Source organism: Vigna unguiculata, chromosome 4, assembly GCF_004118075.2.
Source record: "Vigna unguiculata cultivar IT97K-499-35 chromosome 4, ASM411807v1, whole genome shotgun sequence".
NCBI classification, from domain to species: domain Eukaryota; kingdom Viridiplantae; phylum Streptophyta; class Magnoliopsida; order Fabales; family Fabaceae; genus Vigna; species Vigna unguiculata.
In genome coordinates this window covers 4,321,711-4,338,346 of record NC_040282.1, presented here as the reverse complement: position 1 = coordinate 4,338,346, position 16,636 = coordinate 4,321,711, and the positions used below count along the sequence as shown (strand labels likewise).

Below are 16,636 nucleotides of genomic sequence, written 5' to 3'. Positions count from 1 at the left end.
GATTATAATGACTACATTGAAACGTGGGGTGTAGGAAGAAAAACGTGAGGTGCAAGAAGAAAGCCCCAAAAACTACAACAACAATGCTCTCCACTATTCTTTTCTTTTACCTTTTACTTATTTTTCTCATATTACATACCACTATCATAAGAAAAAAAAAATTGTACATAATCTACTTCAAAAAACTGAAAAAAAAAAAGTAAACCAAAACAAGCATCATAAATAGAAAAACACTCACATTACTTTGTGTATTTTATAAATTTTTCCCAGTTTTACAATCTCTTTTAACTTTTATAAACACACATTTATATTATAATAAAGAGTGGAAAGAATACACTCGTGCCTACACACTTTTAATTTGTAATGATTATATAAAGTAATAGATGATTCGGAATATATCTGCAATGTGTTTCGTTGTTATGTTTGTAATTATTTTTAAAATTTGTATAATTTATTTTAAAATATTTGTTTAACTTGACTTGACTTAAACCTCCAACAAGTCATTAATTTTGAATCACCTCCCATTCACTCAAGATTTGTATTTATGGCTCAAATCCTTTGATCGTAGTTTTCTAACATATTAATATTTGTATCGAAAAACTTGCAGACATTTACAAGTTGAATGGATACCAGTAAAATGAAAATAATCCTATTAAATGACCTCCAATATGTAAGCATTTTCAAAGTTAAACTATCTTCTTTATTCTTGATTTACTTTCTCTTAACTAAGTAATTATTGTCCAAAATATAATAGTATAAAAAATAAAAGAGAAAAGGCCTTCTAGTAATTAATAACCTTGGTTATACACAAAATAGAAGAGAAAACGACTTTCAGAGTACCAATATGCAATGAATAAAGTAAGCTAAATATGACATTTTAAATCCTATTCATGCAAAAGTCGAAGGTATAAATATGTTACAAGTCCTACATCGGTGGGTCAAAAACCCAAGGGACTGTCATTTTATAGGCAATATATTAGGAAATTGGGTCTCAAACACAGACCACTGATTTAACTGATCAACGCACAAAGCTCGTCCTTCCTCTGTCTCATACACAAGTTATCAAGCCATTTCAAAGAGGAAAAACTTGTCAATTTACGGAGCATGTGCGTAGATGGCATCACCGGTAAGAAATATGAGGACTTACATTAGCTTGCATGCCATGAATACACGTAACTATGGAAGTGCATTAACTGACAGGATTTTTCAGTGTTGAGAAACAGCCTTAGGAACTGTCAGAGTCATTTCCAGAATCAATATTCATGGGTTGGGGATTCTTGTAACCACTGATCTCATCCTTGTAACGTTTTTTATCTTCGCGTGCTTTTGCCTCGTATGGTTCCTTCTCGTCCGCTGTTGCATTCAATAGGTAAACAAATTATACAGTTTAGTGGATTTAGTCACTATATACGTAATAAGCTCAGATCAGGAATGACACAGCAGCCATACCTGACATCTTTTTCCATTTCTCTCCAAGTACTCTTCCCACATCCGTAAATGAAATTCCAGGATTAGTTTTCTTTAGATTCTGCAAAATATAAATACTTTTAGAAAATATTACATAAAGAACTAAACTTGTATAAACCACCCTCCTTACAAGCACCGTTTCTGGTAAATTTTGTAATTTCTATCAATCAAAATAGCAATTAACAATTTTCCTAAAGGTCATTTTTGGCTACACCGAGTTCGCTGCATGAGTTCAGCGTTCAGACAAATTGGAACAATGCCTATTAAGGCTCAATTGCATTCATTGCAGGTTTTGCTGGATGATCTCAACGTTACAGATTACTAAGGCATGGTGAAGATTATTTTTCTCTACCCAACCAAAGAAACTTCGATACTCTCCCCAAAATTTCAAGTACATCAAAATTAAGTACACAGCCCTACTCCAATTTCCATTGTAAACCCCAAACTGAGGCTAGGCAGATCAACAGTGAGGTGACATACCCCCAACGACAACTTAAACCCAAAACTATATGACAGAATAGAACACACACCTCTCTTTCCAATTTAGAAAAGAACATGAAACCGGACATTGCCCTCTTGGGTGCATTCGGGTCCTTTTTCTTCTTTTGTTTTTTCTTCTTTCCATCCTCATCATCTTTAGATTTCTTTTTTGAAGTAGTCGCCTTAGAAGGCAGGTCCTTCTTTGATTCCTTTTTCACAGGCTTCTGAAAATTGGTCACTATTAAGGTGTCAGCAGAGCCATAGACTTAAGAGTAGAGAATTATCACAGATAACAAAGACAAAAAAAAAAATAATAACACTTGCCTCTTTCTCATCACCACTATCACTACCATCAGAATCATCTGCCCCAGAATCATCAGTAGGAGAACCTTCATCATCCTTGTCAGCAACAAAATCGGAATCCTGTAGACATTTACCACCATTTAATGTATATATAGAAACAAGCGCGGGAAAATACTGCCAAGCTAAGCCCCCAAAGACAAAGTGGACCAGTTTAAATAGAGTCAAGTTATGTGTGTGTGTGTGTGCATGTGCAAAAGCAGAAGCACAGAAGAAAGGCACATAAACGCTATAAAAGCAAAATAGAAAACACAAAAATGGATAGACACTTAAAAAATAGGAGAAAGAACAATTGCATGCTTAGTGATGAAAATTCAATAATGAAAAAAACCGAAACATATGCTTGAAGCGTGCTTAAGTTTTCATGCCCAACCATTTTCAGTCGTTAGTCAATATAATTAATGTTGTCGCCTTGTTTATAAAACTAGAACACAAAATTTACTAAATGCTAGTCATTGACCAAAAAAAAGATGAAAATTATATAAAAGATCTGTTTGATCACCTCCTCGTCACTTTCATCTCCACCAGCTTCATTTTTAATACGCTCAAGATGTGGATCAACAGCATCATCATCGTCATTCTCAAGAACCTTCTTAATACCAACAGTGGGTTGGGCATCTCCCAAATTCATAATTTTCAAGCCCTTTGAACTGCATGTGCAAGCCAAAACAAATTGTTTATATGACAATCAGTTGTATGTAAAATTATGCAATGGGAATGGGATAACATTTACCTGATAAATTCGTACAGATTGTGGTACTCATTTCTCTGAATATTACGGAATAGATGCTCTTGTTCAGATTTCAGTCTAATAAGAAGGTCAAAATAATGCATATTGGAGCCACCAGCAGCATGCCTTTCAAACTCCACATAGTCAATCTAATAGGAAAGATCAACAATTAAAACCTCCATTTTGCACAATATCATATCCAATATGAACCAGTAATTGACATTTGATCATGTCAGCACAGTCAGACTTTACCTCTTCATGAAGAATAAGAGTGGGAGGTTTAGGTAGAAAGAAGAAGCTCTTCTCAAGGGGATAGAGAATTCCATCTTCCGCTTTCAAAGATGATTTCACTGCATAACCATCTTGACAACTCCTAAATTTTCCAGGCTTAGTCACTTTAGCACCTGACAAACCACGTAATATTGTGGTGAACACTTCATGAATAAGTCCCTGATTGTTCAATTGAAAAGGAAATACGTCAGCTACCACACAATATGCATGACAGAAAGTTACAAAAGGGCATGCATCACTCAATCATCTAAAATATGCAAGATACCCTTTTTCCATTTTCCAAAAAAATTCTTGAAGAGCGGCATCTCAGGGGTTGTACAGATGTATGAATCAATTATTAACAGTTGAAGCAAAATACCTTGTAAGACAGCTCCAATTTATCCTTATACTTTGAGTTATAAAGATCTTCAGTTATTGCCAATTCACTTTGAACAACATAGTCAGTTTCAAACTACACAGAAATTAGCAAAACAATGTTAGAAGCATGTAAAATACAAATCTCACAACTTGGAAAACCAAAAACCATTGAGCAATTACCTGCATCACAATATGAGGGTACAAAGTTTGTCCCTTCCGTATAGGGGGGTCAAGGCTAATGATGACGAAGGTATGTGGTTGATTAGACTACAGATACATGAGAAATTGTCAGCAAATCTAAAAAGGTCCAAAGAAAAACACTGATCTAAAGACATGGCTGGATAATGGCATTATTCATCCTTAATCACTTAATATGAAAACAAATATCACAGGACCAGGGAATGAACCTTAGGAAGCAAAAATAGGCGAACCACACTGCTATACTGAATTTTGAAATCATTAGCTTGTCCTTGAAGCCGCAAGAATGACATGTGTAACTCAACACTGTATCGTCCCCTGCATAAAAGTACAAATTTATATTAATGGACATTAATGTGTATATATTTATGGAAAGTACACAAATATTAGATGCAAAAAGACAACCGTGCCAAAAAAATGCTTGCATAATATTTTTATGTGCATTTTAATACATTACCTTGGTGTAAGGATTGCAATACCCTCAAATGTAACAACAGCATCTTCACCTCCAGCACCAACATCAGCCATAGACATTATTTTGTCACGGAAAACCTGATATTAAATGTCAGTTAACCTAGAAGTTATTATAACATGGAATCTTTTACATCTATGAACAAACTCACCTGAGCAGGAGGACGATTTTCGTCACCAACAAACTGGGTGTTCGAATTTGGTATATGGAAACTTATCTCCATCAATGAATCTTTCTGAGATCACAACATAAACTATATTAGACCACAGAAATTTCACAATCAAATTGAACCTAATAACTAGAGTCTTCAATACTGTAAAAGCTAAAACAGGAATGAAAACAATTTTCTTACAAAAAAGCTGCCAGTTTGACAAAACTCTACGAAATTGCTTAAGCATACAAAACTAGATAATGAAAGTATAAATATACCTCGTTAGCTCCAGTTGTGTCATCCACGTGAAACTCCAAGATCACATCATTCTTCCCTTGAAGCTGTGTTTGAGAGACGTCTGCTAAAGACACTTCAAAAGCTTGCTTTGAACCAACCATAAAAGCCAGCATATTTCCTGAAATGCAAATAGAAACATAAGAACATCCACTACTCTACTAGTAGCATAATTACAAAAGAAGTCAAGTCAAGTTATTCAAACAAGATTTTATTACAAAAGAAGAAAACAAGAATGAGATAAAGTTTCTCCTTGAGAAGTAAACCACCACCCTCACCTTCCAATCACATACAGTCATACACATACAAATAAAACCACTTCCTTCTCTTAACAACTGTTTTTCACTTAAAAAATTGCACTTAATGTGATTACCAAGTAGAAGTAGGGGTGCATAAATGCATTTGACATTAAGTACACTAAAATGAAACGAAGCAACTGCAAATTAGGGAGGGAAAAAAGCAGCAGCACATAATAAGCTTACAGCCTTCCTTGATTTTGGAAATCATTATGCACTATACAAGAAAAACAAATGCTCCCCAAGAACAAACTGGATGATATCAACCAAATTTCTTTCGAGTTAAGAGAGCTCAACCCTGTGCTAGGGATATTACATACCATTTCCTCGTGTGCTATCAAACAGAACAGTAATGTCAAATTAAATTCTTTCCCCAAACACTAAAATTATAGTAACTAAGGATGACAAGAAATGATGTTTGAGTTATAAGTGACACATCATTCGCAGAAGGTCAGTTACAAGATACAACACATAAGCCAGTTCTTGTAATATTACCACTAAGACACTAACCATTTAGATCAACTTCTCCCCAATTACGTCCGCTAACAGAAAGCTGTTTCTCCTCTACTGATATTCCACAGGTGTTTTGAAAAAAATTGGTCAAACTTACAACATCCTGCAAAATATTATAAAGTAATAACATAAAAAATTCAGATCAAACATTTGATAGAAATTCAAGTCCAAATTCTCAATATTTAGATCTTCAAAAGTGTTAATAAAGATCAAAATACAAGAAAACCAAACCAGAAGTTTGAATTCTTTTTTCGATCACTACTGTATGAAAATGCACATTTGAAGAGGCAGAGAGAGTAACCTGGTCACGAAATCCTGTGAACTTGTAGTACAACCCATCTTTGATTTGAACCCCAAGTTGGTTAGTCCTTGGAACCTTCATCCATGTCACCCCCATTATGTCAGATTTATCAACTTCAATTAATTTACCACCACCCTGTCTCTTCCATATAATTCCTCCAGCATATATCCTTATCTGCCCTGGATTCTGCAACCCAATTACACAAAAAGAAGTGTTATACATATCCATTGTTAATTTCAGTCTCATTCACTGAAAAAGTTTAGTTCTTGAACTACAACTATTATTAATTCACAGAAAAAGTTTAGTTCTTCAACTACAACTGTTATTAATTTTTCATTGAAATAACAACCAAACAGACAAAAATTAGGCATGGGACAGGCAGCGCAACTCTGAGTAGGGTATATGCCCAGCATATTCAGTTCATTCCTAAAGATGTTAGATAAACAGCACATAAGACCACCACCCAATATGCCCACTTACTGGTACAAAAGTATAAAATTTGTAACGAAAACAACTTTTCACTTGCTTCGAACAACTAGACACATGACCCACAAGAAAACCTTTTTTTTTGGATTTCCTATTTTCTACCAAGGTTTTTGAAAAAAATGTGCATAACAGATATTTTGGGCGTCAAGGTTTTGGGGTCTCCACAACTGCAATTGTCGCTGATTGGGATTTCCACGACCGCCATTGCCACTAAATAAACCATGGTTGTCAGTAATTTCCCACAATACCAAGAACCGCAATAAGCATATTTTTCCGTAACTCCCGCGATATCAAGAACTACAACAAGCATGTTTGCCCTAAATTTCTCACAATATAATAACCGCGGTAACACAGCAACCACAACTGCAAATTAAAACCTTGTTTTCTACTGTCCCAGTTTTCATCTACTCAGCAAAAGCAACACTTCCTTGGGGTTTTAACAGCAAAACAAAAACCACTAATGCACAAACATCCCACTCTGGTCAGTACTAAAGCAACAAGTAAAACTTCAACACATTTCTATAACCAAAAAATAATAATAATCTCCTACAACAAGACTGCAGCAACAGTAATAACAATAATTAGGGTTTAAAACAGAAGAAAAGAAAATGCAGAGCAAAACTCTAATATAAGCTATCTAACCACTTGACAGCACCACAAATCTCACTTAAACGCTAAGTGAAATCAAGAGACAGAAAGCAAAAGCACAATTGAACGAAGCAAAACTAAAACCCTAGGGTTTCGGAAAGAGCAAAAAAACGAAGGTTAGAGAGAAGAAGAAAAATTGTGTGAGAGATATTACGGTGCCTCCGCGGCCTCCGAGGGTGATGTTGTTGAAGAGATGGCCGTCGGACATGGCTGACGCGAACGGCGAAGAGCGACAGTGCAGAACAGAACGAACAAGGGTGTGTTTGATGTTGCATACACAAAACGCGGTTTTCGGTATTCAAATATGTCCGGAACCAAACGCTGTTATAAAAAGGAACGCAGATAAATTTTCTGAGCAAAAGAAAGAAAGAAGGAATAAATTGGGCCAAACAAATAAAGCTGTGGCAGACCAAAAAAAAAATAAGGATTTTCTTGGTAATTGCTAGTTACACTCCCAACATTTATTTCTGCTCCAAAATATTATTTTTACAACTTAAAATTCTATAGTTGCTAATTTTTTTTCTTCCATTTCTTCATCATTTTTTTTAATTTTGTTCTTACTATTAACTGATATCCATTAAATAAAGAGCTTTTTTTATGAAGTGAAGCATTAAAGATTGAATATAACTTTTTGTTTCTTTTAGTCCCAATAAATTTATAAATTATGCCTTTTTTTCTCAAAAAACATCTGAATTTAGTATTTCATTTAATATATCTTTTCAAGGTGTTATAGTTTATTGATATTTTTGTCATTAAATCATCGTATTATATTTTTTCTAAAATTATTTTTGTCTAAAAAAATTAATTAATATGAGCTAGGATTTGCACATCTGTTTATTGTGATGTAGGGTATTTGAAGCCCAATAAGATTCAATTAAAACAGATTTGGGTGTTACATCCTGAACCTTATCAATTTTCTTCCTGCACCCGATCAAAGCTTTCAGAAAAGTTTTTCCAAAATCGGAATGAGTGAGTGTTTTTCTGAAAAGTGAGTGATTATCTTCCAAATAAAAATCTTTCGAAATAATTTAATTTGTTCTAAAAATTAAAATTCAAAATGATAAGGTACATGAAGAAATTTGATGGGTGCAGGAAGTAACAGCCTAACAGATTTTTTTTATTGGATTGTAGATTTGACGATTTCACGGTTTTATGGTCTTTTTTATTGCATTGAGCCATTCAAATTCGTATTGATGCTTATTTATATTTAGTGTATAAGTATAGTTGAATTGAGTTCACGTAAATTTATCATCTAATCTACTAGAAAAAATTTAGTTTCTCTTTTCTTTTAGACGTGATTGAACTCAATTATTTTATATTGAGTTAGGATAATCGAGTTTTAAAAATTATTTTATATTGTTTAACTAGTTTTATTTATTTTTTAAGTTTTTTTTGAAAGACTTTATTTTCTTTTATGGTTAAAAGTCATTTGTCGCTTTCATGATAAGTAATTTAGTTAGCTCATATCGCTTTACATTTTTTAATCATAACCAATGTATGAACGATGAATAATGAAGTTTTGATGTGTTTTTTTTATCTATTTTTAATTCACCACTTCAATCATCCTTAAATCGTAAAGGATGTAAAAATATAAGAATGACTTAATGTTAAAAGGAATGGAGGGTGAGAAAGATTATGAGTTCAACTCCTCCGTTAACAAATACTAACATTGCTAATAAAAAAATGTTTTTCAATGTTTTTATATTTATAACATTTGTTAAACTCCTTAAAACAACATTCTATAATATTGTAGTCTGACAATGTTTGATCATCATCCTAATTTGGTTAAGCATTAAGAGCGTCCAACAATATACTTAAACTTCTTAAAAGTCTTTGTTTTTTTTCTTCATCGCAAATACCCATGTGAACCTTATGTAATAATCAATGGTTAGATTAAGTATCAAGAACAACCTATTGGAACTTTAGATAATTCCCAATATGGTCGTAGTATAATATTATTGATATTTGCCTAATATATTTATCTTTTGATCCTAAATATTGAAATTTTTAAAGTACTTATCATTCTTTTAAGTTATCTCTTAGTAGCATTTTTATTTAAATTTATAAGGATTCTTTCTATCATAATTTAATTTTTTTCCTTTTAGTTTTTCTTCATAAACAAATTCAAGAAGAAATATCTTTGTTTAAGCAGAAATTGGAGTCATTTAAGCGATTAGTAAGGTAGAAATGTCAAGGATTGTATAAGACACTTGCTAAAGTAATGACTAAGTTCACGTGTTATATAAGCTTGAGCAAATCATAATGAAGGACTTTCTCAAATCATTGAAACAATATATTTTATCATAAAATATTTCAAATTCTTAAAAGAAATCATTTACCCTTTCAAAATTCTTCATATTCTTTACAATAAGCAAAGAGGTGAAAGCATATGCAACAAAAATAGTAAACATAGAGAACCGCATTTTTACACATTCACTTTACAACTTTCAAGATAGAACACATCTTTTGGAACGTAATTCTTAAATAACATATCCTCCAACAATATGATTCACAAACAGCTTGACATCAAAACTATCCTCAACACAAGTATTAAAGAAAACTGCACATCAATACTTAAGATGTATTATGAACACATACAAAATAGAAACACGAAAAGATACAGACATTCTAAGTTCACACAAAAGACACACACACACTATGTTATTTACAACTCCAAGAAAGCTTAATTTGTCTGTGAAGCACTAGCTTGAAGAAGACCATCCCTGATCTGCACGGCAATGTCCTTCACGGCGCCAGGGCCATGCGGTATGAACACCGACGACGACTTTGAAGATGCTCCTATCTCTTTCATGGTGTCAAAGTATTGAGTCACCAGCACCATGTCCATCACATCTTTAGCTGTTGTCCCAGGCACGTTCGAAGAGAAGGCAAGCACGCTGTCCCTCAGGCCATCCACGATGGCCTGACGTTGGCGTGCTATACCGAGTCCTGACAGATACTTGGATTCTGCTTCTCCCTCAGCTTTCTTGATCTGCAGAATTTTTTCTGCTTCAGCCTTCTCATTTGCAGCCAACCTTAATCTAGCAGCTGTAGATAAGACAATGAAAAGGATGAGGATATAATCATGTAAACATGTTGTAAGTAACAGAAGTTTGTAAGAATGCAGTTCTGCAATTTTTAATTCCTAGTACTTTATCATCCTATCAGGGAATCTGTAATTTTTGTGTTCTGGTGGCTGAAAACATAGTTATAGCTACCAAGCAAACCATATTGCAAAAATGCTTATACACAAAGTCAGTTCCATCCAAAACCAACGCAAGAACTCAAACAGTATGTATAATATAACATGTCTACGTACTCTTATGCAAGGTAAGAGCAATTTGGTACAGGAAACTGCAACATAAATATATTCACAAATATATAGAAGTTTTTTTCTTTAGGAACTAGAACATGTTACCTGCATTAATCTCGTTCATTGCTCTCTTGACATTAACATCAGGCTCAATATCAACAATGAGGGTCTGGACTATCTCAAATCCATAAGTTGACATGGCCTATGAACATCAAGGTTGAATAAACTTGTTAATTAGGGTGATTACAAGTTATGACCTTGAATGATATGCAATTGCAGGAAAGAATGTTACCTTCTCAAGCTCCTCCTCCACAGCCTTTGCTATATCATTCTTCTGCTCAAAGACAGAATCCAACTCCAACTTTGGTACACTGGCTCTGATAACTGAAGAAATGGAAAATATTAGCAGTGTTAAAGAAGTTAGCCACAGTTATCAATTCTGCTAATGACACAACACAACACAACACAACACCCAAAAGGGATATTGCTTCACAAACGACAACCACCAATGATCAAAGTTGATTATTAACACCCTTTTGACTGCAATAATTACATATGCATGGAATTTCAAATAGAAAAGTCATCTTTCGTACCATCAAAAACATATGATTGGATCTGCTCCCTTGTGTTGGTAAGCCTATAGAATGCATCAGATGCTTTCTCAGCAACAGCTCGGTATTGCACAGACGCAACCACAGTGACAAAGACGTTATCCTAACAAGTTAATGGAAGTCAAACTCTAATAGCATATCACAGTAAATCACATAGGAAACATCGAAACAATTTTGCAAAATCTTTTCCAAATCTTGGTAAAACAAAATATTGATATTTGATAGCATAAACTGACCAATAAAAACTTATACATTGCATAGATCAATGAAAACCAGTAACAACCCTAGAACTCTGATATGAAGTTATTAGAAATACACAGATAAACTTTGTTGGAAATTGTTATTTATGTCAATCAAGTATAAATTGTCATTGTTATGTACCAAACAATTTCATGATAGTAAACAAAAATAATGAACAGCATCATGAAACAACGTAGGTGAAGGAAAGGAAGCAGCAGATACCTTTGTTTTCGTCTCACATCGAACATCAAGTTGCTGCACACGCAGTGACAAACCACCAGCGATCTGATACCCAAGACACCAAGGCAGACAATGGCATCCAGGTTCTAGAACATCAGAAAATTTTCCAAAATGCTCCTTAATGGCCACATTTGACTGATCAACTTGATAGCAACCGAATGCTTGACCCATTATTCAATTCTGTAATAGAATAATACTACTCAACAAAATAGAACAAATATAGTGAAATTTATCATTTTTGCTTCCACCAATCTGCTTTAATTTTCTGAATTCCCATCACCAGTTTACCAAGAGAGTGATAAAGTAAAATTTGAAAATATGTTTAACCACAGAAAGTATCTATAGTGGATGGAAGAAATTCAAAATTTCAGAAATGTGATTGTAAAGAAACGGTGGGTAAAAAGTCAACAAGACCCAACGACTCTCAGCCAAAAGAAATACTCGAACCAGAGGAGAATAAAGGCAATAAAAGTGAACAATATGTATGTTTTCAAAGAATAACACAATGGATTAAGTAAAAAACTCAGTAAAATATTACGATTTAGTTTATCCAATATACCTGAACTTTGAAGGGGGGACAAAATTAAAAGACAAAAGACAAAGGAAACAAAAGAATAAGATTCAACTGCAAATCCAATAACCAAAACCCATTTTTCAACGTGTAATAAATACTCATTTGGATTGGAACTCCACATTCTCTGTTCTCCTAAGAATCGCGCAGAGGAAACCAACAAAATTCCAGATAAACAAACACAGAACCCTAAAAGTGAGAAACAGTGAGACGAATTGTCAACCAAATATTAGGATCCAAGAAACCTAAAAGTTACCAAACCAAAACTGTAAGGAAAATTCAAACCACCCAACAAAAAAGATGCAACCTTGAGCTGATCCCAGAAAGCAAGCACAAAAATTGAATACAAATCCCTTTGACAAAAAAATTTAAGAGAGAACAATTCAAAATTATAACGCGTGAATCACGAATAAAAAAAATTCAAAGACCAAAAATTGGTTCTTTTGTCAGCATCCAAAAGCAAAGAGAAGAAATTCACCTTTTAAGCTGAGAAACACAGGAATGAACCTTTATAATATGTGCAGTAAGTAAGTGCAAAGTGCAAACCATAGAGCAGAGTATATATATATAAATATATTTGTATAGATATAGATATTATATATATTGTTCGGATTTTTTTTTTTTGTTATTTGAAAAAAGAGAAATATATTATTGATAAAGAGTTGGTAATTTTTTTTATCTTGATAAAAAATAAAATATTAATATTATTCTTTACGAGATGATGTGTGGTTTTCAAGATAATAAATTAGTTGACACCAATAGAGAGAAACTTGCAAAATTCTAAAACACAATTAAGTAAGAGTGCCAGTGCACAATAAAAGTAATAATTAATAAGTTTTATTATAGGCATGGTACATCCTTTCATTTTTATACGTGTTAATTTGCTATTTAAATCTTTACAAAAATTTAACTTTTAAGAATATGCTACAATTAGGTTTATTTAAAAAAATAATATAATTAAAATATTTTTTAAAAATTTAGAACTCAATTAACACCTTTATAAAATAGATATCAATTTATATAAATAAAAATAAATATTATCAGACTAATTAAACTTAAATAATGATAAATATAGTGTGAATTTTAAGAAAAAGTTAGGTATTTATATCTTTTAAATTTATAAATATAAAGACACAATAAAAACTACATCTTAAATAATAATTAAAATATACATGTAATATCATTATTTTTAATATTTCAGAAATAATTATAAAAGAGAATCTATTATCACTTTCGGGTCTATATGTACAAGTATTACTTTAATATTAAAAGAGAAACAATTTTGAAAAATAAACTAATTATATTTTAATAATTTAAAATCAACTAAAGAATAAATAACCAAATTATCTATTTTTGAGTAAAGGAGAAAAGATAGCGTGGGGTTAATCCATATATTAAAATGGCTGTTTCCCTATTTTTCCGAGGGACCACATGTTGTCTTATCACAAGTGACATAAGCCATAGTTATATTCTAGGTTGTAAATATCTCCGGCCACTTGTCTGTAATCAATTATCCATTATATTAAACTTTTGTGTATTGGCTGTTCATGTCAAATATAGGTTTGGACTTTTGGTGAATTTATTATTTGTAATGAGAAAAATATTATTCATTAACATTGCTATCTACAATTAATTCATTCAGTTTTATGATAACTACTCTAAAAATATATTAATAATTAGCATTACCAAAATTTTAACCTTTTTTAATTTAAGTTATTGTTTTATTTTATATTTAGAAAATAAGCTTTTTTACTAGTTTATAAGTTAATTTGAATACTTCATATAGAAAATAATTTTATATTTAATAAAAGTATTATTATTATTACTGTTAATTTACTTGGTAGGTAATTATATAATTAAAAAAGGTTAAGTTTAAAAAAATGTCAAATAAAGAAAAACAATTAAATTTCAAGAAAATGTCACTTAACAAATAAAATTGATAAAGTAATTATTTTAATTTTAAAAACTTTGTATATATGAGATCAAATTGAAAAACAAATGTGAAAAACAAAAAGGAGAATTATGTATATAGTAGGGTGACAATTAGGGCCTGGCTCGGCGGGCCGGTCCGCAAGCCCGCACAAATTACGTGAAGCGAGTCTGGAAATTGAACCCGCAAGCCTGATACGGCCCGACCCGTATAGGCTCGCGGCCCACATAAACTTAAGTTAGTAAGTTATGTGTTGTTGTGTTATTGCACTGTTTTGTGTACTGTTGTTGAGTGAGACACCAAGCAAACCCCTAAAGCAAACTTTATGTTCTGTCTGCCCCTCTCCTCACTTTCTTCTACCCTAAAAACGTAAATCTTCTTGAGTGCACACTGCAACCAATTGACGTCGCTGACCAACCCAATCACGGCCAACGTCGCTACCGTCGAATGGTCTCCCCCCACCATTCACGGTCCGCTATCGTAGGCTTGCAATCACTGACGACCGGTGCTGGCACAGAGCTCACCACTGACGGCCACCGCATCGCAAGCCACAGGAGTGCACCCCTCCACCCTTTTACGAGTCACGCCCATCGCGGCGCAGCGTAGGAGCTCCTCCATCCCTTTCACGATTCACGGCCACCGCATCACGGCGTAGCGCAGGAGCTCCTTCATCCCTTTCACGATTCACGACCACCGCATTGAGGTGCAGCGCAGGAGCTCCTCCATCCCTTTCACGATTCACGGCCACCGCACCGCAGGAAAGCAATTCCCCCACCCCTTTGATGATTCACGGCCACCGTGGCGTAGTAGCGGCTCTCCTCGACCACTTTCACGATTCACGATCGTCACCGCACCACAAGCTTTAGGAGCAACCACCCATCTCGATTTTGGCTAGCCATTCATGCTTGTCACCGCACCAGCAATCACATAGGTTTTGAGTCTTCCCTTCAATTTCATTTATGTTGCTTTCATTGAATCTGCAATAACTTGTATTGCTGCTGAATTAGTGTTTATTGTTGAAGTGGTTTGCTATTGAAATTGAATTGGGTTCGTTTGAAGTGTATGTTGCTTTACATTGGTTACTACTTGAAATGTGTGTTTATTTCGCTGTTGTTGTGTGTTGCCCCTACTCAATTGTTGGTTGTTGTTGATTTGTTTTGGTAGAATCGTGTTACTGCACTATTTTTATGTCTAGGACTGCTTCAAAATGGTTAGGAAATGCTTTTAAGTTAAAAAATGTCCAAATTGTGCAGGCCAAGCCGCGGGCCTGCGGGCCAACGTATATGCGGGGCAGACCAGAGTATGCGGCTCGCATAAAGTGTGCGGGGCGTTGTGTGGGCCTTATGCGGGCCGGACTGGCCCGCATTGCCACTCCTAATATATAGTGATATATGATCAAGGTAACCCCCTTTCAATTATATGTAAATCTTTTCTACGATCATAATTCATTCCAGAAAACTAATATAGAATCTTTAATATTCATGATTCCCACATATCAACACACAAATCATAATAGGGTACTAACATTGATCTATGAGAGATTCAATGAGAATGAATTTTTAAATCTTTGTTCTTCAACCTTATTTTTTCAAATTATCTTCTTGTCTTTCTCCTCTCACACATCTTTTTGATGGCTCTATGTGAAATAATATTATGGTCAGAAACAAAATCCTTATCTCTTTTATAAACCAAATGAAATTGATTTTTTTTTTATCTTTATTTTGTTTTATTATAATTTCCCATAATAGGCAATATGTCCTTGTATCTTATCAAATTACATTTGGGTCGATCATAATATTTTAAATGACTTACATAATAGAATTAACTAGTCAATTAAACATTCTCTCATTTGACTCATATGATGTCATAACATTTTATGATTCAATACAAAAACATAAAGTGCATTAAAGGACCTTACGTGGTTTCATCATTATTCATAATTAAAAATATAGAAAGAACAAGAGTCATGATAGTTGAATTCATGAGAAATTCATAATGGGTTCAAACATAATATCATTTCAATAACAACAACAATAACATAATTTGTTTTATTCATCATAATTGCATGCATTAACATAAAGGAAAAAACACAAATCACAAATTTTAGAGACTTGGACATCAAAGAGCTCAAAGTGTCACATAAACATTAATAACATTAACATTCAACGTTTAACATTCTCTACTAGACATAATATTCATATTCTTTACATGGTCAGCAAACAATTTTGGCGATAACCCTTTTGTCAAAAGGTCAACAATCATAAGGTCAACAATCATAAGGTCAATGTTAATATGTTATATTAACACTCTATGTTTCTGAATTTCTTCTTTAACGATAAAGTATTTCAACTTCGTATGTTTAGCACCTTTGAAATACTTATCGTTCTTAGAAAAGAAGATTGTTTTGAAATTGTCACAATAAATTTTAAGTAGTTTGGCAATACTGTTGACTACTCCAAGTCCTAAAATAAAATTTTGTAACCAATTAGCTTGAACTGTAGTCTCAAAGCATGTCCTAAATTCATTTTCCATGATAGATGCAGTAATGACTAATTGCTTCACACTTTTCCATGAAATTGTTCCTTCATCTACAAGATACATATAACCAAATGTAGACTTTCTTGTATCTATACAATTGAAAAAGATTGAACTTTAAGGTGATCAGATTTCTTATAAGTAATAATGAC

General features: G+C 33.3%; 2 protein-coding genes across 2 annotated transcripts; both read right to left on the bottom strand.

Moving 5' to 3' along the window:
• Nucleotides 1-815: 815 nt before the first annotated feature.
• Nucleotides 816-7,375, bottom strand: LOC114182241 (FACT complex subunit SSRP1). The gene is made up of 16 exons (XM_028069055.1): nucleotides 7,199-7,375; nucleotides 5,911-6,096; nucleotides 5,607-5,712; nucleotides 4,785-4,921; nucleotides 4,507-4,590; nucleotides 4,341-4,435; nucleotides 4,093-4,201; nucleotides 3,866-3,952; nucleotides 3,687-3,779; nucleotides 3,290-3,487; nucleotides 3,041-3,186; nucleotides 2,810-2,957; nucleotides 2,272-2,370; nucleotides 1,998-2,171; nucleotides 1,450-1,528; nucleotides 816-1,353 (listed from the first exon to the last, which is right to left on the bottom strand). The coding sequence occupies exons 1-16, from the start codon at nucleotides 7,250-7,252 to the stop codon at nucleotides 1,226-1,228; spliced, it is 1,923 nt and encodes a 640-aa protein (XP_027924856.1). The 5' UTR covers nucleotides 7,253-7,375; the 3' UTR covers nucleotides 816-1,225.
• A 2,070-nt stretch (nucleotides 7,376-9,445) lies between these two features.
• Nucleotides 9,446-12,578, bottom strand: LOC114181993 (hypersensitive-induced response protein-like protein 2). Its single transcript, XM_028068730.1, has 6 exons — nucleotides 12,498-12,578; nucleotides 11,431-11,628; nucleotides 10,951-11,071; nucleotides 10,650-10,741; nucleotides 10,463-10,559; nucleotides 9,446-10,092 (listed from the first exon to the last, which is right to left on the bottom strand). The coding sequence occupies exons 2-6, from the start codon at nucleotides 11,617-11,619 to the stop codon at nucleotides 9,728-9,730; spliced, it is 864 nt and encodes a 287-aa protein (XP_027924531.1). The 5' UTR covers nucleotides 11,620-11,628; nucleotides 12,498-12,578; the 3' UTR covers nucleotides 9,446-9,727.
• Between the last annotated feature and the right edge of the window lie 4,058 nt (nucleotides 12,579-16,636).